Source organism: Pseudochaenichthys georgianus, chromosome 15 (genome assembly GCF_902827115.2).
Source record: "Pseudochaenichthys georgianus chromosome 15, fPseGeo1.2, whole genome shotgun sequence".
Classification (NCBI taxonomy): Eukaryota; Metazoa; Chordata; class Actinopteri; order Perciformes; family Channichthyidae; genus Pseudochaenichthys; species Pseudochaenichthys georgianus.
In genome coordinates, this window is record NC_047517.1 from 36,194,883 (window position 1) to 36,211,474 (window position 16,592).

The 16,592-nt window shown below is 42.3% G+C and overlaps 1 protein-coding gene and 1 long non-coding RNA gene across 2 annotated transcripts; both read right to left on the reverse strand.

Moving 5' to 3' along the window:
* Positions 1 to 136: 136 nt before the first annotated feature.
* On the reverse strand, positions 137 to 15,122 carry LOC139432864 (zinc finger protein 723-like). Its single transcript, XM_071205702.1, has 3 exons — positions 15,017 to 15,122; positions 10,190 to 10,255; positions 137 to 3,453 (listed from the first exon to the last, which is right to left on the reverse strand). The coding sequence occupies exons 2-3, from the start codon at positions 10,220 to 10,222 to the stop codon at positions 2,755 to 2,757; spliced, it is 732 nt and encodes a 243-aa protein (XP_071061803.1). The 5' UTR covers positions 10,223 to 10,255; positions 15,017 to 15,122; the 3' UTR covers positions 137 to 2,754.
* Positions 5,319 to 6,404, reverse strand: LOC139435262 (uncharacterized). Its single transcript, XR_011644556.1, has 3 exons — positions 6,199 to 6,404; positions 5,777 to 5,941; positions 5,319 to 5,403 (listed from the first exon to the last, which is right to left on the reverse strand). It is a non-coding gene; the product is annotated as an uncharacterized lncRNA (long non-coding RNA).
* Positions 15,123 to 16,592: the final 1,470 nt, after the last annotated feature.

Sequence of the window (16,592 nt, forward strand, 5' to 3'; positions counted from 1 at the left end):
CACTCTCAGAGATCCACTATAATACAGTCTATATCATCAGGAGATTGCACCTCCCTATATGCCACACCATCTTTGATGGAAAGAAGACAGGTAGGCGAGAAAGGCTTTTTTGAGTCTCACAGACCAATGTCCTGTACACTTCACACACATTGACTGCACGACTTCAGGTCTACTATGTGGACAGTACACCTCAAATACATCACTACACAACCTGTGGTATTTTAAAATAAGGGAATGACATGTGTAAGCATAACACAACAAATATGCAGGGTTGCGAGTCTGTTTCTAAGGCTATTTTATTTTTGGTAGTCTGATCATTTTAACAAGACAATAGAATCAAACTGAAAACATGGTAAATATGTTCTAGATACATGAAGCAGATTAATGAACAGTGAAACTCGCTCATGGGCTTTAAAGAGAGGAAGAGGACACAGGAGGAAGAGCATACAGATTCTACCTGACGGCCAGCCCAGACAGATGCTCATACTACAACTATTGACACACTGTACTTAATCAGAATACCTTTATTAGTCCCACAGAGGGGACATTTGCAGCGTTACAGCAGAAAAGAGCCACAGACAGCTTAGTGTTGCATATCTTACATGCATTAAAAAAGTACTAAGTTAAACCTTAGTATGTAAAGCAATAAAACATCATTCTAAAACTGCAGCAAAAGACCGTAACTTCTTATGTCTGTGTCTGCCTCAGGATCACTCTAAACCCTCCTGTGAAGTAATGGCAAAAAGATATAGGACACTGGAACATTTAAATTGCCATTACATTAAGTAGAATCTTACTCTATGATTGAAACTGGACAATATAAGAAACATATCGCATTGGATTAAGGATCGTTTTCACCGGACAAACAATTGGATTACTTCACAACTGACACCATCATCCTGGATCAGCTGGACAACAAGCCACAATCAGCTGGAGATTGTCACCACCTGCCCTCATCAAGACAGCGAAAGGAGACGCCGAGAGCCAAGGCTGGGAAAGCGGCCGGGTATGTGCAGCATTAAAACTGGATTGTATATTGGATACATGTGACGAAGGTCGTCTGGCAGGTGCTGGTCGGGTCCTCGGCTCCGCCTGAATAGATAGGGGAGTTTGCGAGAGCGCCGAGAGTAGTTATGCTGGTGTAAGGATGACAGCGGTTGAGAGTAATCGGGGTGCAAATAATATGTTGTCTGTGGCTGATGATTGTGTGCACCTGGTGTCCTGTGTTGTCTCCTCCCCCCTCACCTGTGTCTTGTTAGTATGTGTGTATTTAGGTGCTGTTTCCTTGTAACTGGGTGTGTGTGTGATCCTTGTGGCTGCAGGATGTGTGCAAGGAGAACAGCAGGATTGAGGCTGTGAACTTTGTGTACATGATTTTAATAAATGCCCACGTCGGGTTATATTTTTGGACGTTCTGCCTCTGCCTCCTTGCTTGGTCTGGGCCGCTCAACGGCCAGTCTCACAATTGGTGTCAGAAGTGGGATTTGACCAAGTAAGGAGGTGAAAATTACGAGAGGAAAGAAGAGGGACCAAAGAGAGGAACCGCGGCTGGGGGTTGCTATGCCTGGAACGGACCAGGGGGCCACGGCTGTTGAGGCAGCAGGAGACGAGAGACAATCAGCAGGAGACGAGAGACAAGCAGGAGGAGCAGCGTTTGCAGGCCGAGGAGGTGGACCCGGACCCACGAGGAGTCGACAGAACCTGGGTCGTGCTAGAGGCAGACCAACGCATTACAACAGGACAAAACAGCTTCCGGATAAGTGGCATACACGACATGGTTGACAACGGCTTCACTGGCCCCGCTGGAGGTGGCGGCGTTGAAACCGGGTGGCTGACTGGTTGTCCCGAAGCCGAGACTGTAAAGACACTGTGCTTCCTGGGGAGAGGGGGAAGGAAATGTGACGAAGGTAACTTCGTCACTATGGACTGACGGCTTCGAGCCGGGTAATATTGCACTTTATTAGCGTGATTGTACAGTTGACATTATATATTTGCACATGATTTATACTAATTATTGAGGTAGTATTTTTTAACTGATTAAACCGTATTTATTGGAATGTCGTCTGGCAGGTGCTGGTCGGGTCCTCGGCTCCGCCTGAATAGATAGGGGAGTTTGCGAGAGCGCCGAGAGTAGTTATGCTGGTGTAAGGATGACAGCAGTTGAGAGTAATCGGGGTGCAAATAATATGTTGTCTGTGGCTGATGATTGTGTGCACCTGGTGTCCTGTGTCGTCTCCTCCCCCCTCACCTGTGTCTTGTTAGTATGTGTGTATTTAGGTGCTGTTTCCTTGTAACTGGGTGTGTGTGTGATCCTTGTGGCTGCAGGATGTGTGCAAGGAGAACAGCAGGATTGAGGCTGTGAACTTTGTGTACATGATTTTAATAAATGCCCACGTCGGGTTATATTTTTGGACGTTCTGCCTCTGCCTCCTTGCTTGGTCTGGGCTGCTCAACGGCCAGTCTCACAATACATAAGCTGTATTGGACAATGGCTTGGATTTAAATGCTGCAATAATGTCAGCTGTTTGAAACAGCGTGCTGTCAGCAGAAGGACAGCCAGAAAACGAAACTTAAAGGAACAGTGAACATTATGCCTGTCAATTCTGACGTTACATCAACTGATGGCGCTGTTGGGATGGGATCTGTAATGGGGAAAAAAGGATTACCCAACACATGTCCAATAGATGGGAATTGTTTATTGTAAACTGTGAAAAAACAATATAAGCTTAAATGTGACTGCTACTCTAAAACCCACTATGGTTTTTCTCCTGTGTGAATACGAAGATGTTTTTTGAGAGCACCTGATGTAGTGAAAGTTTTCCCACACTCTTCACCCCAGTACGGTTTTTCTCCCCTGTGAATATGTTCATGTGTCTTGAGAGTACCTGATTTAGTGAAAGTTTTCCCACACTCTTCACACCAGTACGGTTTTTCTCCCCTGTGAATACGTTGATGTGACTTGAGATCACCTGATCTAGTGAAAGTTTTCCCACACTCTTCACAGCTATAAGGTTTTTCTCCAGTATGAATACGTTGATGTGTTTTGAGATTACTTGGTGTAGTGAAAGTTGCCCCACACTCTTCACACCAGTACGGTTTTTCTCCAGTGTGAATACGGTGATGTGATTCTAGAGCATCTGCTCTAGTGAAAGTTGCCCCACACTCTTCACAGCTGTACGGTTTTTCTCCAGTATGAATACGTTGATGTGTTTTGAGATTACTTGGTGTATTGAAAGTTGCTCCACACTCTTCACAGCTGTACGGTTTTTCTCCAGTGTGAATACGTTGATGTGTTTTGAGACCACCTGATTGATGGAAGGTTTTCCCACACTCTTCACAGCTATACGGTTTTTCTCCTGTGTGAATACACAGGTGGCGCTTTAAATTTCCAAATGTTGTAAAGGATTTGTCACATTGCTGACAGCTGTGACGTGTCTCTCTTCCTTTTGGTTTCTAGAACAGACCGACAGAGAAAGAGAGAAAGTCAATCTAAAAAGCATAAACACACAAGTTAACACAATAAAAACTCACTTAATATAAACCTTGAGTTAACAAAATACTACTTTTCAACTGTTTGTGTTTATTATATTTGTATTATATTTGATACAGTAATACAGCAATATTCTAACCACTACAGGGTTTCCCACACATAGACTATACTTGGGCGGAACAGGTATATTAACAGCCGCCCAAGTATATTTCTCGATCCATTTATTTTGATTTTTTTTTTCATTTTTTTTTTTTTTATTTGTCAGTGACCACGACGCCATCTGCGACCGATTATCTTGTGGACAATGATCCCTCGCTCTACGTCTCCTGTCCCGGACCGGCCATCGGGAGGACCGGGGGATTTCCCGATGGTCTGGCCTGTTAAGTGGCCTGCCTCAGACAGGGTGACTGGCTGTACACATGATGTGGCCTGCCGACATGGCCAATGTCATATAGATCATAAATCAAAGCCGTTGATTGGTCTCTGCGCGTCATTCAAGCTCGGGATAACCTCAGCTCAGTTGAGCGTTTAGATATTCAACTTAGTCTAATGGCGCATTTCCACTGCAACGGGGTAGCCCCGTTTAAGCGTCCCTAAGCGTCCTCGCTCAGGCCTCGGGCTGCCTCGCTGGCCGGCCGAGGCCGTGGCGCATTTCCATTACAGTTTAGGACCTGGGGTAGCAACGCAGTGTAGGCGGGGCGATCAGCTTTTTGGTCGGAGCGACGCTGGGTAAAACTGCAGTGGCGTCATCTTCAATGCGACACAACTCACAAAACACACACAACAATGGAGGATGTGGAAGCGATCGTTTTCTTGTTTCTTGGTGTGTGGCTTGTTATCACAGCAAGAAGGAAAGTGATCACAGCAAGCATTGTATTGTATTCATTGTATTGAACATAAATAAATCCTTTTTTTTTCTCAATATACATGTGTTTGTAAAATGTTTTAAACAAATATTATCTGAATTGAATATTTGAAATTCAAGCACCAGTAAGTATTGCCCCATAATAACATTTGAGGAAATATCAGATCATGAAAAGAAAATCTTTCTAATCAATTAAGCAAATATCAAAGCTAACTATAAACATAAATACTAAAGTGTAAAGCACAGCAAAACTATATTCATAAATGCAAGTGTAAAATAGTGTGGACAATTGTAAACATGGATGGAGACTAAAGTATCCACAACATATAATATATTAAATATAACCTCAATCTTTCTTCTAGACATGTTAAAAGCTTGCTTGAATGGGTTATAGGTTTATTTTGTTCTCTCGTCTTTGAAATATATAAGGAATGTGTTGTTTGAGTCTAGTAGAAGGAGGGTATTACAATTGAGCAATTTCTACATGTATTATGTATTTATTATGTATTCTTAATACCATTACAAAATAAACATGTAATAATGTTTTAGAGTAGGACCTCAAGCTAGAAAACTCAATTTCTTGCTTTAAATCTCTTAAAAGTAAGGGTCTTTTTCCTAACTGATGGTGTTTGTTATTGCTTTATAAATTCATGTATGTTTATGATTTTTTTATGTTGGGTGCCATTCATTATCAACAAGAAATAAGATAAGTCAAAGAAGTACTTTATTGATGGCAGTATAAAAATACAAATGTTGTATCAAAAAGGCATGCCATTAAACAATACAAATAAAAAATGTAAAACTGTATTGCAGCCAGCATAAATATACATGGAATTGTAAATATAAAATGAACATTTTAAAGAAAATAAATAAACAAGGAAGTACAAATGTTGCATTTAAAAATTAACTAGATAAAAAATATATAATATGTACAATAACTATTAAGGTTTTTTGAAGTATCAGGGAGGAGACGGGCCACGTCGGCTGCCCAGTCAGTCATGGTGTCGTTCCTGCTGGGCCCGATCCTCTCCTCCTCGTTTCCTCTTGCCTGGGTGACAATAAGATAATAATTAGCAATAAGGAAAACACACAGGACAGGTACAGGTCACACAAGGATATAAGAATAACATGTATAAACAGAACAACAGTAAGGTGAACTAAAGAAAGTTCTGGCCCTAGATGTTTACAATGATTGTGAAAGTGAATTACATTATGTCCAGCCTGTTGATAATGAATATAAATATATGTATATGATAGGATGTCACACACAACTGTACTAGCTGCTTACTAGCTAAGACTTTACTTGTAACAGAGCATTTCCACACAGTGATATAGCTTATTTGAATTACTGACGATGGATGATCCACGGTTTAAAAAAACAAAAACACAATTCCAGTCGTTTTGCCATTTCTATTTCTTACCTAGAACCACACGCTGTGGTGTCGTGATGGCACTCGGTGTTGGTGGTTGAGTCGGTGTCGATTCTTCGGCTGGGGTCCGTTCTGGATTCGATGACGATGTGGACGGAACACTGCCATCACCCGTTGTTCGGGAATGTTCCTCCTCACGAGTCCCAATGTAATCATCTAGAACAGCAAAATGACTTGTTAATTCCACAAACTACTGCAGCACAATACTAAATAGCAACAACAACTATAGAAAAGAAAAACTGAACGTAAACAATGGCACATATGGTGTTAGCAAACAATAGCTCTAGCTAAGGCTATCTGCCTAGGCTATCTGCCTTAGCTAGCTATGTAGCTCTTTGGGGCTCCATAAAAGCACGGGTTGTCGAACATTAATGTAAGGATAAAATAGACTTCTTTGTTAGAAGTGAGCGTACCTTGCAGGGACTCCAGTAAAGCCGTTCCGTTTTCCCTACATCGCAGGAAAATCCGCGCTCGGACATCTGTGCAGAGACATCCTGGAACACTTTCACATTTCGCGTTGTTCCGTCGAGCTCCCGCTGGATTTTATCATCCCCAATGAGATGTAGGAACGTCGTCACCTCCTCGGTCGACCACGGTGTGCTTTTCTTCGACGTTGCCATTTTTGTAGCTCCTCCGTTTACAAAATGCTGCAAGCTTGCTTCTTGATATATATGTGACGCGAGGGATGATCTCGCGCGCGATCTTGTGACGATTCTCTCTGACCAATCAGCAGTCGAGTGTTGACGTCACAGCCCTGGCCTGGTCTGATAGAACCACGATTTTATGGGGCCGGAAAAAGAGAGAAAAAGTACCCGCTAGCCGGTACTAGGCTATATGGAAATGCCACCAAAAACTAGCCTGGCCGCTTGAGGACGGTCCAGGACGCTTAAACGGGGCTACCCGCTGCAGTGGAAATGCGCCATAAGTTCTCAGTGGGTCTCAAACGGTTTGGTCACCATTTATGTAAACACATATTTCCATTTGAGAGGGTAGTGATTAGTAAAATATGCATGAATAAATAAATAAAAAGTTAACTAGGTGAAAAAAGGTAAGATACACCTTTAAAAACTTGTTGAGAGCTAAAACTAGTCTTTGCTGCTGCCTCAAAGAGGAGCAGGGGGGAGAGGAGGGAGACAGGAGAGGCTGATTCAGGAGCACAGACACACTCACAACTATAAATGAACCAAAAATAAATTAATAAACTAGTTTTTTTCATATTGGAAATGGTATGTTATTGGTTATGGCCATGATTTTATGATAATTGAAATGTATACAGTTCCGTTTAATATAGGTGTTTCCATAGATCTAGTCTCTTTATTTCCCCCTCAAAAAGCACCAGATTGATGCATTTAACTCCACAAAAAAAAAAAATCTTACCGGTGGAGCATGACCCCGGACCCCCCTAGAAGATTTGAGGACGACCCCCACTTAAAATCACATTGATAGCTTCCTAAATACAATTATTTATTTAAATATTAAGACATTTCCATATGTTGTGGGTAGTAGATTTAAACTATAGGGCTATCACTATGGGCCCTGCCTGTACCAGTTTGCTCTGCCATCGCGTGAAGGGTCTGCTAATGTAGCAGGTTGGAAATGCTAGATGTTAAGTTTAAAGAGACACCCCCACATTTTTTAATAATATAATCTTCCTAAAATGTATACAATACTCTGTAACGTCAGTAGATGGCGCCCTGGCACTGCGGTGGATCCATTAGGGAGGAACTCAGCTCATGCGCATGTCAGAAATAAACGTGCTGTGATCTGAGATAGACGCTAACAGCTCTCACTGATCATGCTGTTATGTTACGTGTTTGTTGTTTATTTCTCATGTATTGCGTTTGTCTTATTTGTCTATGTTGATGTTACACATGGAGCTGCTGTGATGCAAGTCACATTTCAGACTTGATCTGACAATTAAAGAACGTTCTAACCTCTATCTAACCATATTGTGCATTCATATTGTATATTTCAAAACAGGTTGTGATCTTTCATTTGGGGATAACAGTGTTAGGCATTTGTGAGGTGCAACAACATTAACATTAACCTTTCTGTTGGTCGCTTGTTAGCAGACCCTCCACGCGATAGCAGAGTGAACAGGTACAGCAAGCGAGGGATCATTGTCCACTAGTAAATCGATTGCCGATGGCGTCGTGCTCGCGGACGGATAAAAAAAAAAAAAGGGTCGCGAAATATACTTTGGTGGCCGTTAAACCTGGGCGGCCCAAGTAAAGTCTATGTGTGGGAAACCCTGGACTTTAATTTTTAATTGAGCCGTGCCAGGGTTTCCCACACAGACTATACTTGAGCGGGCTACCCAGGTATATTAACGGCCGCCCAAGTATATTTCTCAACCCATTTAGGTTTTTTGTTTTTTTTAACACTTTTTTTTTAATTCGTCCGTGACCACGGCGCCATCTGCGATCGATTAACTTGTGGACAATGATCCCTCGCTCCCTTGCTCTGATCTCGCCTCCTTCTGGCCTGTTAAGTGGCCTGCCTCACACAGGGTGACTGGCTGTCCACATGATGTGGCCTGCCGACATGGCCACTGTCATACAGATCATAAATCACAGCCCTTGATTGGTCTCTGTGTGTCATTCAAGCTCGGGATAACCTCAGCTCAGGTGAGGTAAAGGACTCTCTGTGTGTGAGTGTTTAGATAGTTAACTTAGTCGAAGTTCTCAGTGGGTCTCAAACGGTGTGGCCACCATTTATGTAAACACATATTTCCATTTGAGAGGGTAGTGATTGGTCTAATGGATAGTGAGGTGGGCTGAAGATCGGAAGGCTGCGAGTTAAAATCCCGCCAGGAACACCACCACTAGTGTGCCCTTGAGTAAGGCACTTAGCCCTTAGTTACTCCAGGGAGAATGTCCCTGTAATCGGTCATTATGAGTCGCTTTGGATAAAAGCGACAGCTAAATGAAATGTAATGTGATTAGTAAAATATGCATGAATAAATAAATAAAGAGTTAACTAGGTGAAAAAAGGTAAGATACACTTTTAAAACTTGTTGAGAGAAAACTAGTCTTTGCTGCTGCCTCAAAGAGGAGCAGGGGGGAGAGGAGGGAGACAGGAGAGGCTGATTCAGGAGCACAGACACACTCACAACTATAAATGAACCAAAAATAAATTAATAAACAAGTTTCAGTGTTTTTTTCATATTGGAAATGGTATGTGATTATTGATGCATTTAACTCAAATAAAAAATAAAATCTTACCGGGGGGCATGCCCCTGGACCCCCCTAGAGGATTTGAGGTCGACCCCCACTAAAAATCACATGGATAGGTTCCTAAATACATTTTTTTTTTTAAATAGTAACCCATTTCCATATGTTCATGTGTGGGTAGTAGATTTAAACTATAGGGCTATCATTATGGGCCCTCGCTTGCTGTACCTGTTCGCTCTGCCATCGCGTGAAGGGTCTGCTACAGAGGTCGCGTTAACCGAATATTTTCCGTCTATGACGGATTTTTTTTAAACAATGACGGAGAAATTTGAAAGCAGTCCGTAATTTTGACGGATTAGAACAAACTCGGAACAGCACCAAAGATTCCCCGCAGCGAGGCTCCGGTGTCATGCATGCCTGCCAAAAAGGAAATGATACCGTTTCCAAACCCAACTTTGCCGCACAAATCATTGAAATGTCTGTGAGTTTTGGCTTTACGCTGTGCACACTCCCGCGAGGTGCAGTGGGCATGCATAACACGGTGCTAACAGTTCACGAGCGTGCGCCCCGCCCCCCCGTTGACAGTTTACGACCGTGCTCTCTCTCCCCCCCCCCAGTTGACAGTTCTCTCTCTCTCCCCCCCACCTAGAAAAAATATATTGCAACCTCTTCTGGTCTGCTAACAAGCGACCAACAGAAAGGTCAACCTCAACCTCAACCTCCCCCCCAAGTATATTTCAGATCTGTGGGAAACACTGCATGCCTTATAGATACTATCTCTTTACGTATTAGTGATGGGAATTCCGGCTCTTTTTAGTGAGTCGGATCATTTGGCTCGGCTCACTAAGAAGAGCTGGCTCTTTCGGCTCCCAAACGGCTCTTTATGTTACCACAGTTCACCACAGAGCCTCAGTTTTGCCGCTGCGAGGCTCCGGCGCTCGCAGTTCACGCGCGTGCTCCACTAGCACCCCCAAGGCTCGCCGGCAGTACACTTTCCGTCACAGGAACACGCTTTGCTGGCGGTGAAAAGAATCCCACCAGACTCATTTGCCCCTCCAACAGAGGGATGTCCTTGTCCATTTTGTCATTTCAAGCTAAACAAACTTTTTTGGACGCCCTCGGCTCGAGTTCAGGGCGTTCCGGGCTGAATAATGGCGTCAAATGACGGCAAGACGCCCGCCTGGCGGAAACGCTGGAATTAAGAATATATTGTGATGAAGTGCACACTGACCTTAGCTCCAAGAGTCTTTTTGTTTTCGTCCATGCTGCCCTCAGTGCTCCTTCTCCGGCTGGGTCTCTGAAATAATCAACAAAACAAGACAACTCAATCCAACCGACAGACACAACAAAACTAATCTACAGCTACTTTGTAGGTTCATAGCAGAGGTGAGAAGTAACTAAGTACATTTACTCAAGTACTGTACTTCAGTACTATTTAGAGGTACTTTTACTTTACTTGAGTATTTCCATGTAATGCTACTTTGTCTGCGACAATAGGAGACAGTAATAAAGCTGCTTCACTGAAAAGGAGAAACTCACAGCTCCAGGACTCTGTCAGTCAGGAGGAGACTAGAAACAACAAGTCAATACACTGAGGATTCATCCTATAACATAAAGGAGTTACCTAACAGAAACCAGTATGCTAACGGTAATAAAGAAGAGTTACCGTACTAAAACAATATGCTGAAGGTAAAAAGGGAGCGTTTACTCAAACTAAACGGTATGCATATAACTTATGAGTATACTGTGGGATACATAATGTTAGAGAAAGTAATTATTAAGGTATTTCCTCCACCTGAATGAGAATAAAAGAACACACACACACACACTTATTTTAAGTTGGAAACACTGAGAAGTGTAACAGCTCTGTAATTTGAATGGCGATCGAACCTGAAGCCACAGAGCTCTTCTTTTACTGTCCTTTCTTCATAGAGGAAGTCCAGAAACACTGAACTCTGGATCCGTTTTAATGTTTGAGGTGCAATAAACGACAAAGCAGCTTTCTGGCGTGATAAAACTATTATTTTCCACCTCGCTCATGAGCGTAACAGCCGGCGAAAATTACAGCCTCGCCTACTGATTTTAATTTAACCCAGTGTTTCCCCTACCGTTGTCTTGGAGGGGGGCTGCGCATATGTTTAACTCGTGTAATGCTTGAAAACACAATTATTTCCCAGTTTAAGATAAAAATTATCTAAATAAAGTATATCTATTTATCTAATGAGCTAAACCGTCGCTTAGCGTTAGCTGCTAACTGAAGAACCCCATTCATTTCAATGGGAAAAATGCTACGTCACGGTGAATGGCGATGCTAACAAGCTAGTTAGCATATATTTAAAACCAGGGTTGCGTTCCGATAATCCAAAAATCAGCTCCTAAGTTCTAACCCTATCTCCTATTCCTTGACCTCTGAGTGCAACGTCACGGGGTTAAGGGATAGTGGATAGGAGAATTCAAAAGGACTTAGGAGAAGAGACTGCGGTGCTTTAGAGAATCCGAATGCACTTTCACTATCCGACGTGTTTATGATGCGCCTGTGCGTCTGCTGCTGTGGGGAAACTATGGAAACTACAGTTTTCTATACAGCGGACTACAACATGGATGTTCAATAAGAACCACGGACTCATCTAGAGACTCTGCACCGTGCTCTGATGCTGTTGCTTTATGCTTTATGAACGTGGACAACAGAGAAACATATTCTTCATGACCAAAGTTGGAATTGAAATAAAAAAGGAAAGTGAAACTTATGCTCGTCACCCTCTCCCTCCGGTCCACATTAATACAAATGATCCCAATACGTATGATTGTATGAAAATATCTTAAAATCAATACAAATGTATTTATTATAAACGATAGTCCTTAACATCTATCACTGTGTACATCACCATTCAAACATCTTTTGAAAATTGAACAAACCCCACACAGCTCAGTAAAGACTGAGATGTTGACTTTATTTGATAATTTCAGTAAAAACTAACGTTCATATTTCTCTTTTTGATTATAATACTGATGAACGTTCAGAAAAAAGCACTTTGGCAACTTACCACATACGTTTTAAAATGCTTAATAAGCACCGTAACTTTCATGATATCATTTCTCGGTCATAATCGGTTGTTTCCGTGAACGGCCGACTGTTGAGTGACGGCAAATGCTGCGGCTGCAAGGCATTGTGGGGCAGCATTTTCTCCTCTCCTTTCGGTAAGGGAGGTCCAGTGGTTCCTAAGCTAAAGGAGGTTATAAAGGAAGTGTGAAACCTCCTTTCCTTTCATTTGGAGAATTGTAACGGCACTTATCATGGCTGCCACTGAGGGACTTCCGGGTCATTTCACTCCGTTATCAAGGTTCCTAAGCTAAATGGACTATTGGAACGCAACCCATATCTATGGTAAAGAGCCCCAACACAACAACTCAAACCGTCTTAAAGACAACTGGTGTAATAAATAACTAACAAAGTCAGCTGAGCATTACAAATCAACTGTTACTCACCCAGAGCCGAACTGGATTAATAACTGTAGCTGCTGTAGTTTAGACTTTAGCTGTTAGCCGATAGCTTTTGAGAGACAGCAAGCGCATTTCGTGGCATCTGCAGGCAGTGGCAAGTACTTCCGGCATATGCCACAGAGGCCGCTACTCTGTGGTATATGTGGCAAGTACTTCCGGCATATGCCACAGATGCCACAACTTGCCGAGGCATCTGCCGCTGCTCAACGGGAGTTGCCACAAGATGCCAGAGTAAGAGAAGGTTTACGGTAGCTGCCACTCGTCTTCCGTGGCAAATGCTGCTATTTAAACCCCTATGTATCGTGTAAAAGTCGCTGTTTAGGCATGACTTTATCGAACTGATCTGTACACAGGACTGATGATCTGTACACAGGGTTGGGTTGTAACGGAATACATGTAACGGCGTTACGTAATCAGAATACAAAAATCAAGTAGCCTAACTGTATTCAGCTCGCGTTACATTTGAAAAACAACTAATCTGATTACAGTTACTTTCGTAAATCTGAAGTGAATACATTTTGGAATACTTATTGGAATTATTGGTGGAAAAGTTTCCTCACAAAATGTATCCTAATATAATCATTACCGGCAGAACTGTGTGCACAGCGCAGCAGCATCTCTGTGAGGCCCCGCCCCCGCACGCAGATGAGAGAGAGATCTCTTTTAAAATATATTGAAAGTTAGAAACAGAGATGGTTCGATAAAACGTGCAAGATAACGTTTATGTAGCATTTCTTTATTGTCGAAATGATGACATTTCATAAGTGAATGGCCTGCTGCTGCTGAAGGCATGGGGCAAATATAACTGTAATTTGCCTAATTTATAAAGTAAACCTTAGCATCTCACTAGCAGTGGCAACTGCAATCAGTTACAGCTGCCCTAAGTCTGTAGCCAAGTCTAATAACACCAGTGTACACGTTGCTGTGTCAATACAGATATTTATTTGTTAATTATTTGTCTTTACTAGTCATAATACACCTGGTTTATCGTAGCAAGCAGTGGAAACTCCCCTCAAGAAGCGACAATTGCCAAGGGCGTTGCAACCCTCACTCGCCAATATTTCATCATAAATATAGCACGTTTGTTTATTTTAGCAAACCATGCTCCAAGTAAAATTGAATAGAAATGATAATGTATAATCTTTTTGAAAAATAGAGATCACATCAGTCCTGTGTACAGATCAGTTCGATAAAGTCATGCCTAAACAGCGACATTTTACACGCCAAGTACGGGTTTAAATAGCAGCATTTGCCACGGAAGGCGAGTGGCAGCTACAGTAAACCTTATCTTACTCTGGCATCTTGTGGCAACTCCCATTGAGCAGCGGCAGATGCCTCGGCAAGTTGTGGCATATGCCGGAAGTACTTGCCACTGCCTGCAGATGCCACGAAATGAGCCAGGCCCTACTGGAGAGACAGCAAGCGCATTTCGTGGCATCTGCAGGCAGTGGCAAGTACTTCCGGCATATGCCACAGAGGCCGCTACTCTGTGGTATATGTGGCAAGTACTTCCGGCATATGCCACATATGCCACAACTTTCCGAGGCATCTGCCGCTGCTCAACGGGAGTTGCCACAAGATGCCAGAGTAAGAGAAGGTTTACGGAAGCTGCCACTCGCCTTCCGTGGCAAATGCTGCTATTTAAACCCCTATGTATCGTGTAAAAGTCGCTGTTTAGGCATGACTTTATCGAACTGATCTGTACACAGGACTGATGATCTGTACACGGGGTTGGGTTGTAACGGAATACATGTAACGGCGTTACGTAATCAGAATACAAAAATCAAGTAGCCTAACTGTATTCAGCTCGCGTTACATTTGAAAAACAACTAATCTGATTACAGTTACTTTCGTAAATCGGAAGTGAATACATTTTGGAATACTTATTACTCCAGTCCAGATTTGATGAGTGTAGGTCTAGTGGTTTTAGATCAGGACCTGGTCTAATGTGGTCTACATGTAAAAAAAAAAAGCACTGACATCTCCCTTGTTTGTATTTTCACAAATAGAATTAAGGTTTCACAAATCTGAAACTGTGTTATAAAGTCTTTAGACCCTCTGGGATAATCCAGTCCAGATTTGATGAATCTAGGTATAGTGGTTTTAGATCAGGACCTGGTCTAATGTGGTGAAGATGCGAAAAAAGCACTGAAATCTCCCTTTTTTTTAATTTTCACAAATAGAATTATGGTTTAACAAATCTCAAATTGGGTTATAAAGAATCTTTAGACTCTCTGGGATAGTCCAGTCCAAATAAATCGGCTATGCAGCTATTGAAGAGGTTCAAACACGGAGGATTGTTCGCTCAGCGCTGTAAATTAAATGTCCCTTAACTTTCCCCTTAACTGCCGAATCGGATGCTCTGAATCGGAAGTTAACTTCAGCGTCGTGGAGGGACTTCGCCTCTGTGATTTAGACCCGGGTGTCCGTAGCTAACAATGCTATTCACACCCGGGTGTCCGTAGCTAACAATGCTATTTACACCCGGGCTACACATTAGATTCTGTTTTGGATGTATAGATATTTATGGAAATATTTAATTTAATAACTTCATGACCTTGTGCTGCTGCGTCAAATTGTAATTCCCCTATGGTGGATGTATAAAGGCACTTCTTATCTTAAGAACTTTCCTGTCGGCTCCCAGACCGTAGTCGAGGAAACAGGGGGGGGGGGGGGGGGGGGTGACTCTCTGTCGTCTCCCAGGGCAGAAGCAACACGCTTCGGGTTCAATAACCCACTTTAGCGGAATGACTGGAGAGAGGCGAGCTCTTCTTGGGAGGTCGTTGCATTTATTTAGCTCTTCTGTTTCACAAGATACATCACAGACCTATTCTTCTTCTTCTTCTTCTTCTTCTTCTTCTTCTTCTCTTGTTTTTGGCGGATTGCAAACAACTTAAAAGGTGCATACCGCCACCTACTGTACATGAGTATGAATCACCACATCATTCCAATAAATCAATCAATAAAACCATGAAATAAATAAAACAAAAATACAAATCTATGTTCTTTCCTGACCTAATGTTAAATAATTTTTCCTACCCCAGTTTCACTCAAGAATTTAAACAGTGCCTTTTTGGTAGCTCTTACTCCCTCTCCTTTTGTTCCCAAAACACCAACCACACTCCATTCCCTCTCTGCCTCTCAAACTTTAGCCTTTAATTGTTCTCTTTCCGCTTTATAGATGTCACAATGTAACAAGATATGTTCTACATTGTAGTGCCGAGAGATAGGGAGTCAGAGGCGGTGCAATGATGGTAGGCTACAAAAGGGTACTTTATTTAGAAGCAGAACAAGACATGTTGTCCGGTTGCAGTCCGGGAAGAAGAGAGAGAAGCCAGGAGGACACACAACATAGACAACACATAACATGTCCGTGTGGAAACAAAACCCCAACTGTAGTTCCATGTGTGAATTATGAACCCCAGTGTATTCATGAGTGGTCACTACAACATCTTCTTTTACTGCACAGTTCTCACACTTGTTACTGTCACTTTTCCCCATGATATACAGAGTACTATTCAAAGCCGTGTGATTTATTCTGAGTCTAGCCATCATGATTTCCTCCCTTCTGTTTCTTTCTTTATAAATATTAATTGTAATTGTATTTTGTACTTTGTGATAGTCCTTGCCTTTCTGGTCTTTCTCCCACCTTTTCTGCCAGATCTCCATCCCTTTTTTCTTAATGACTGCTTTTCCTTCTCCTTTACCAAGTTGAACTGGTAATGTTATTTGCTTTTGTAGTGCACTTTTTGCTAATTTATCAGCACACTCGTTCCCTTTCACCCTCTCATGTGCAGGCACCCAGCAGAACTGTAGATCTATGCCGCTGTGAAGTGAAGTCTGTGAAGTCTTAACAGGCTATGGTTAAGTTCTATGAGAATGCCTTCTCTGGTAGTTGTTGTATGCTTTTTAATATGGACAATGAATCTGTGCATATCACCACCTTATCTGGTCTGACCTAATCAGCCCACTGTAATCCTATTATTACAGCAAGCAATTATGCTGTATACACTGATAATTGATCAGACGGTCTTTTGGAGATCGATACTTTAAAGTCTGGGATGTATATACCAACCCCAACACACTCTTCCTTGTTCCTAGAACCATCTGTGTACATTTTGAGGTAATTGTAG

Bases quoted from the DNA above. Each gene is read 5' to 3' on its own strand.
- LOC139432864 (XM_071205702.1), bottom strand. From the start codon at position 10,222: ATGGACGAAAACAAAAAGACTCTTGGAGCTAAG. The intron at 3,454-10,189 runs GTCAGTGTGCAC...GGTCTGTTCTAG, and splicing joins AAAAGACTCTTGGAGCTAAG to AAACCAAAAGGAAGAGAGAC.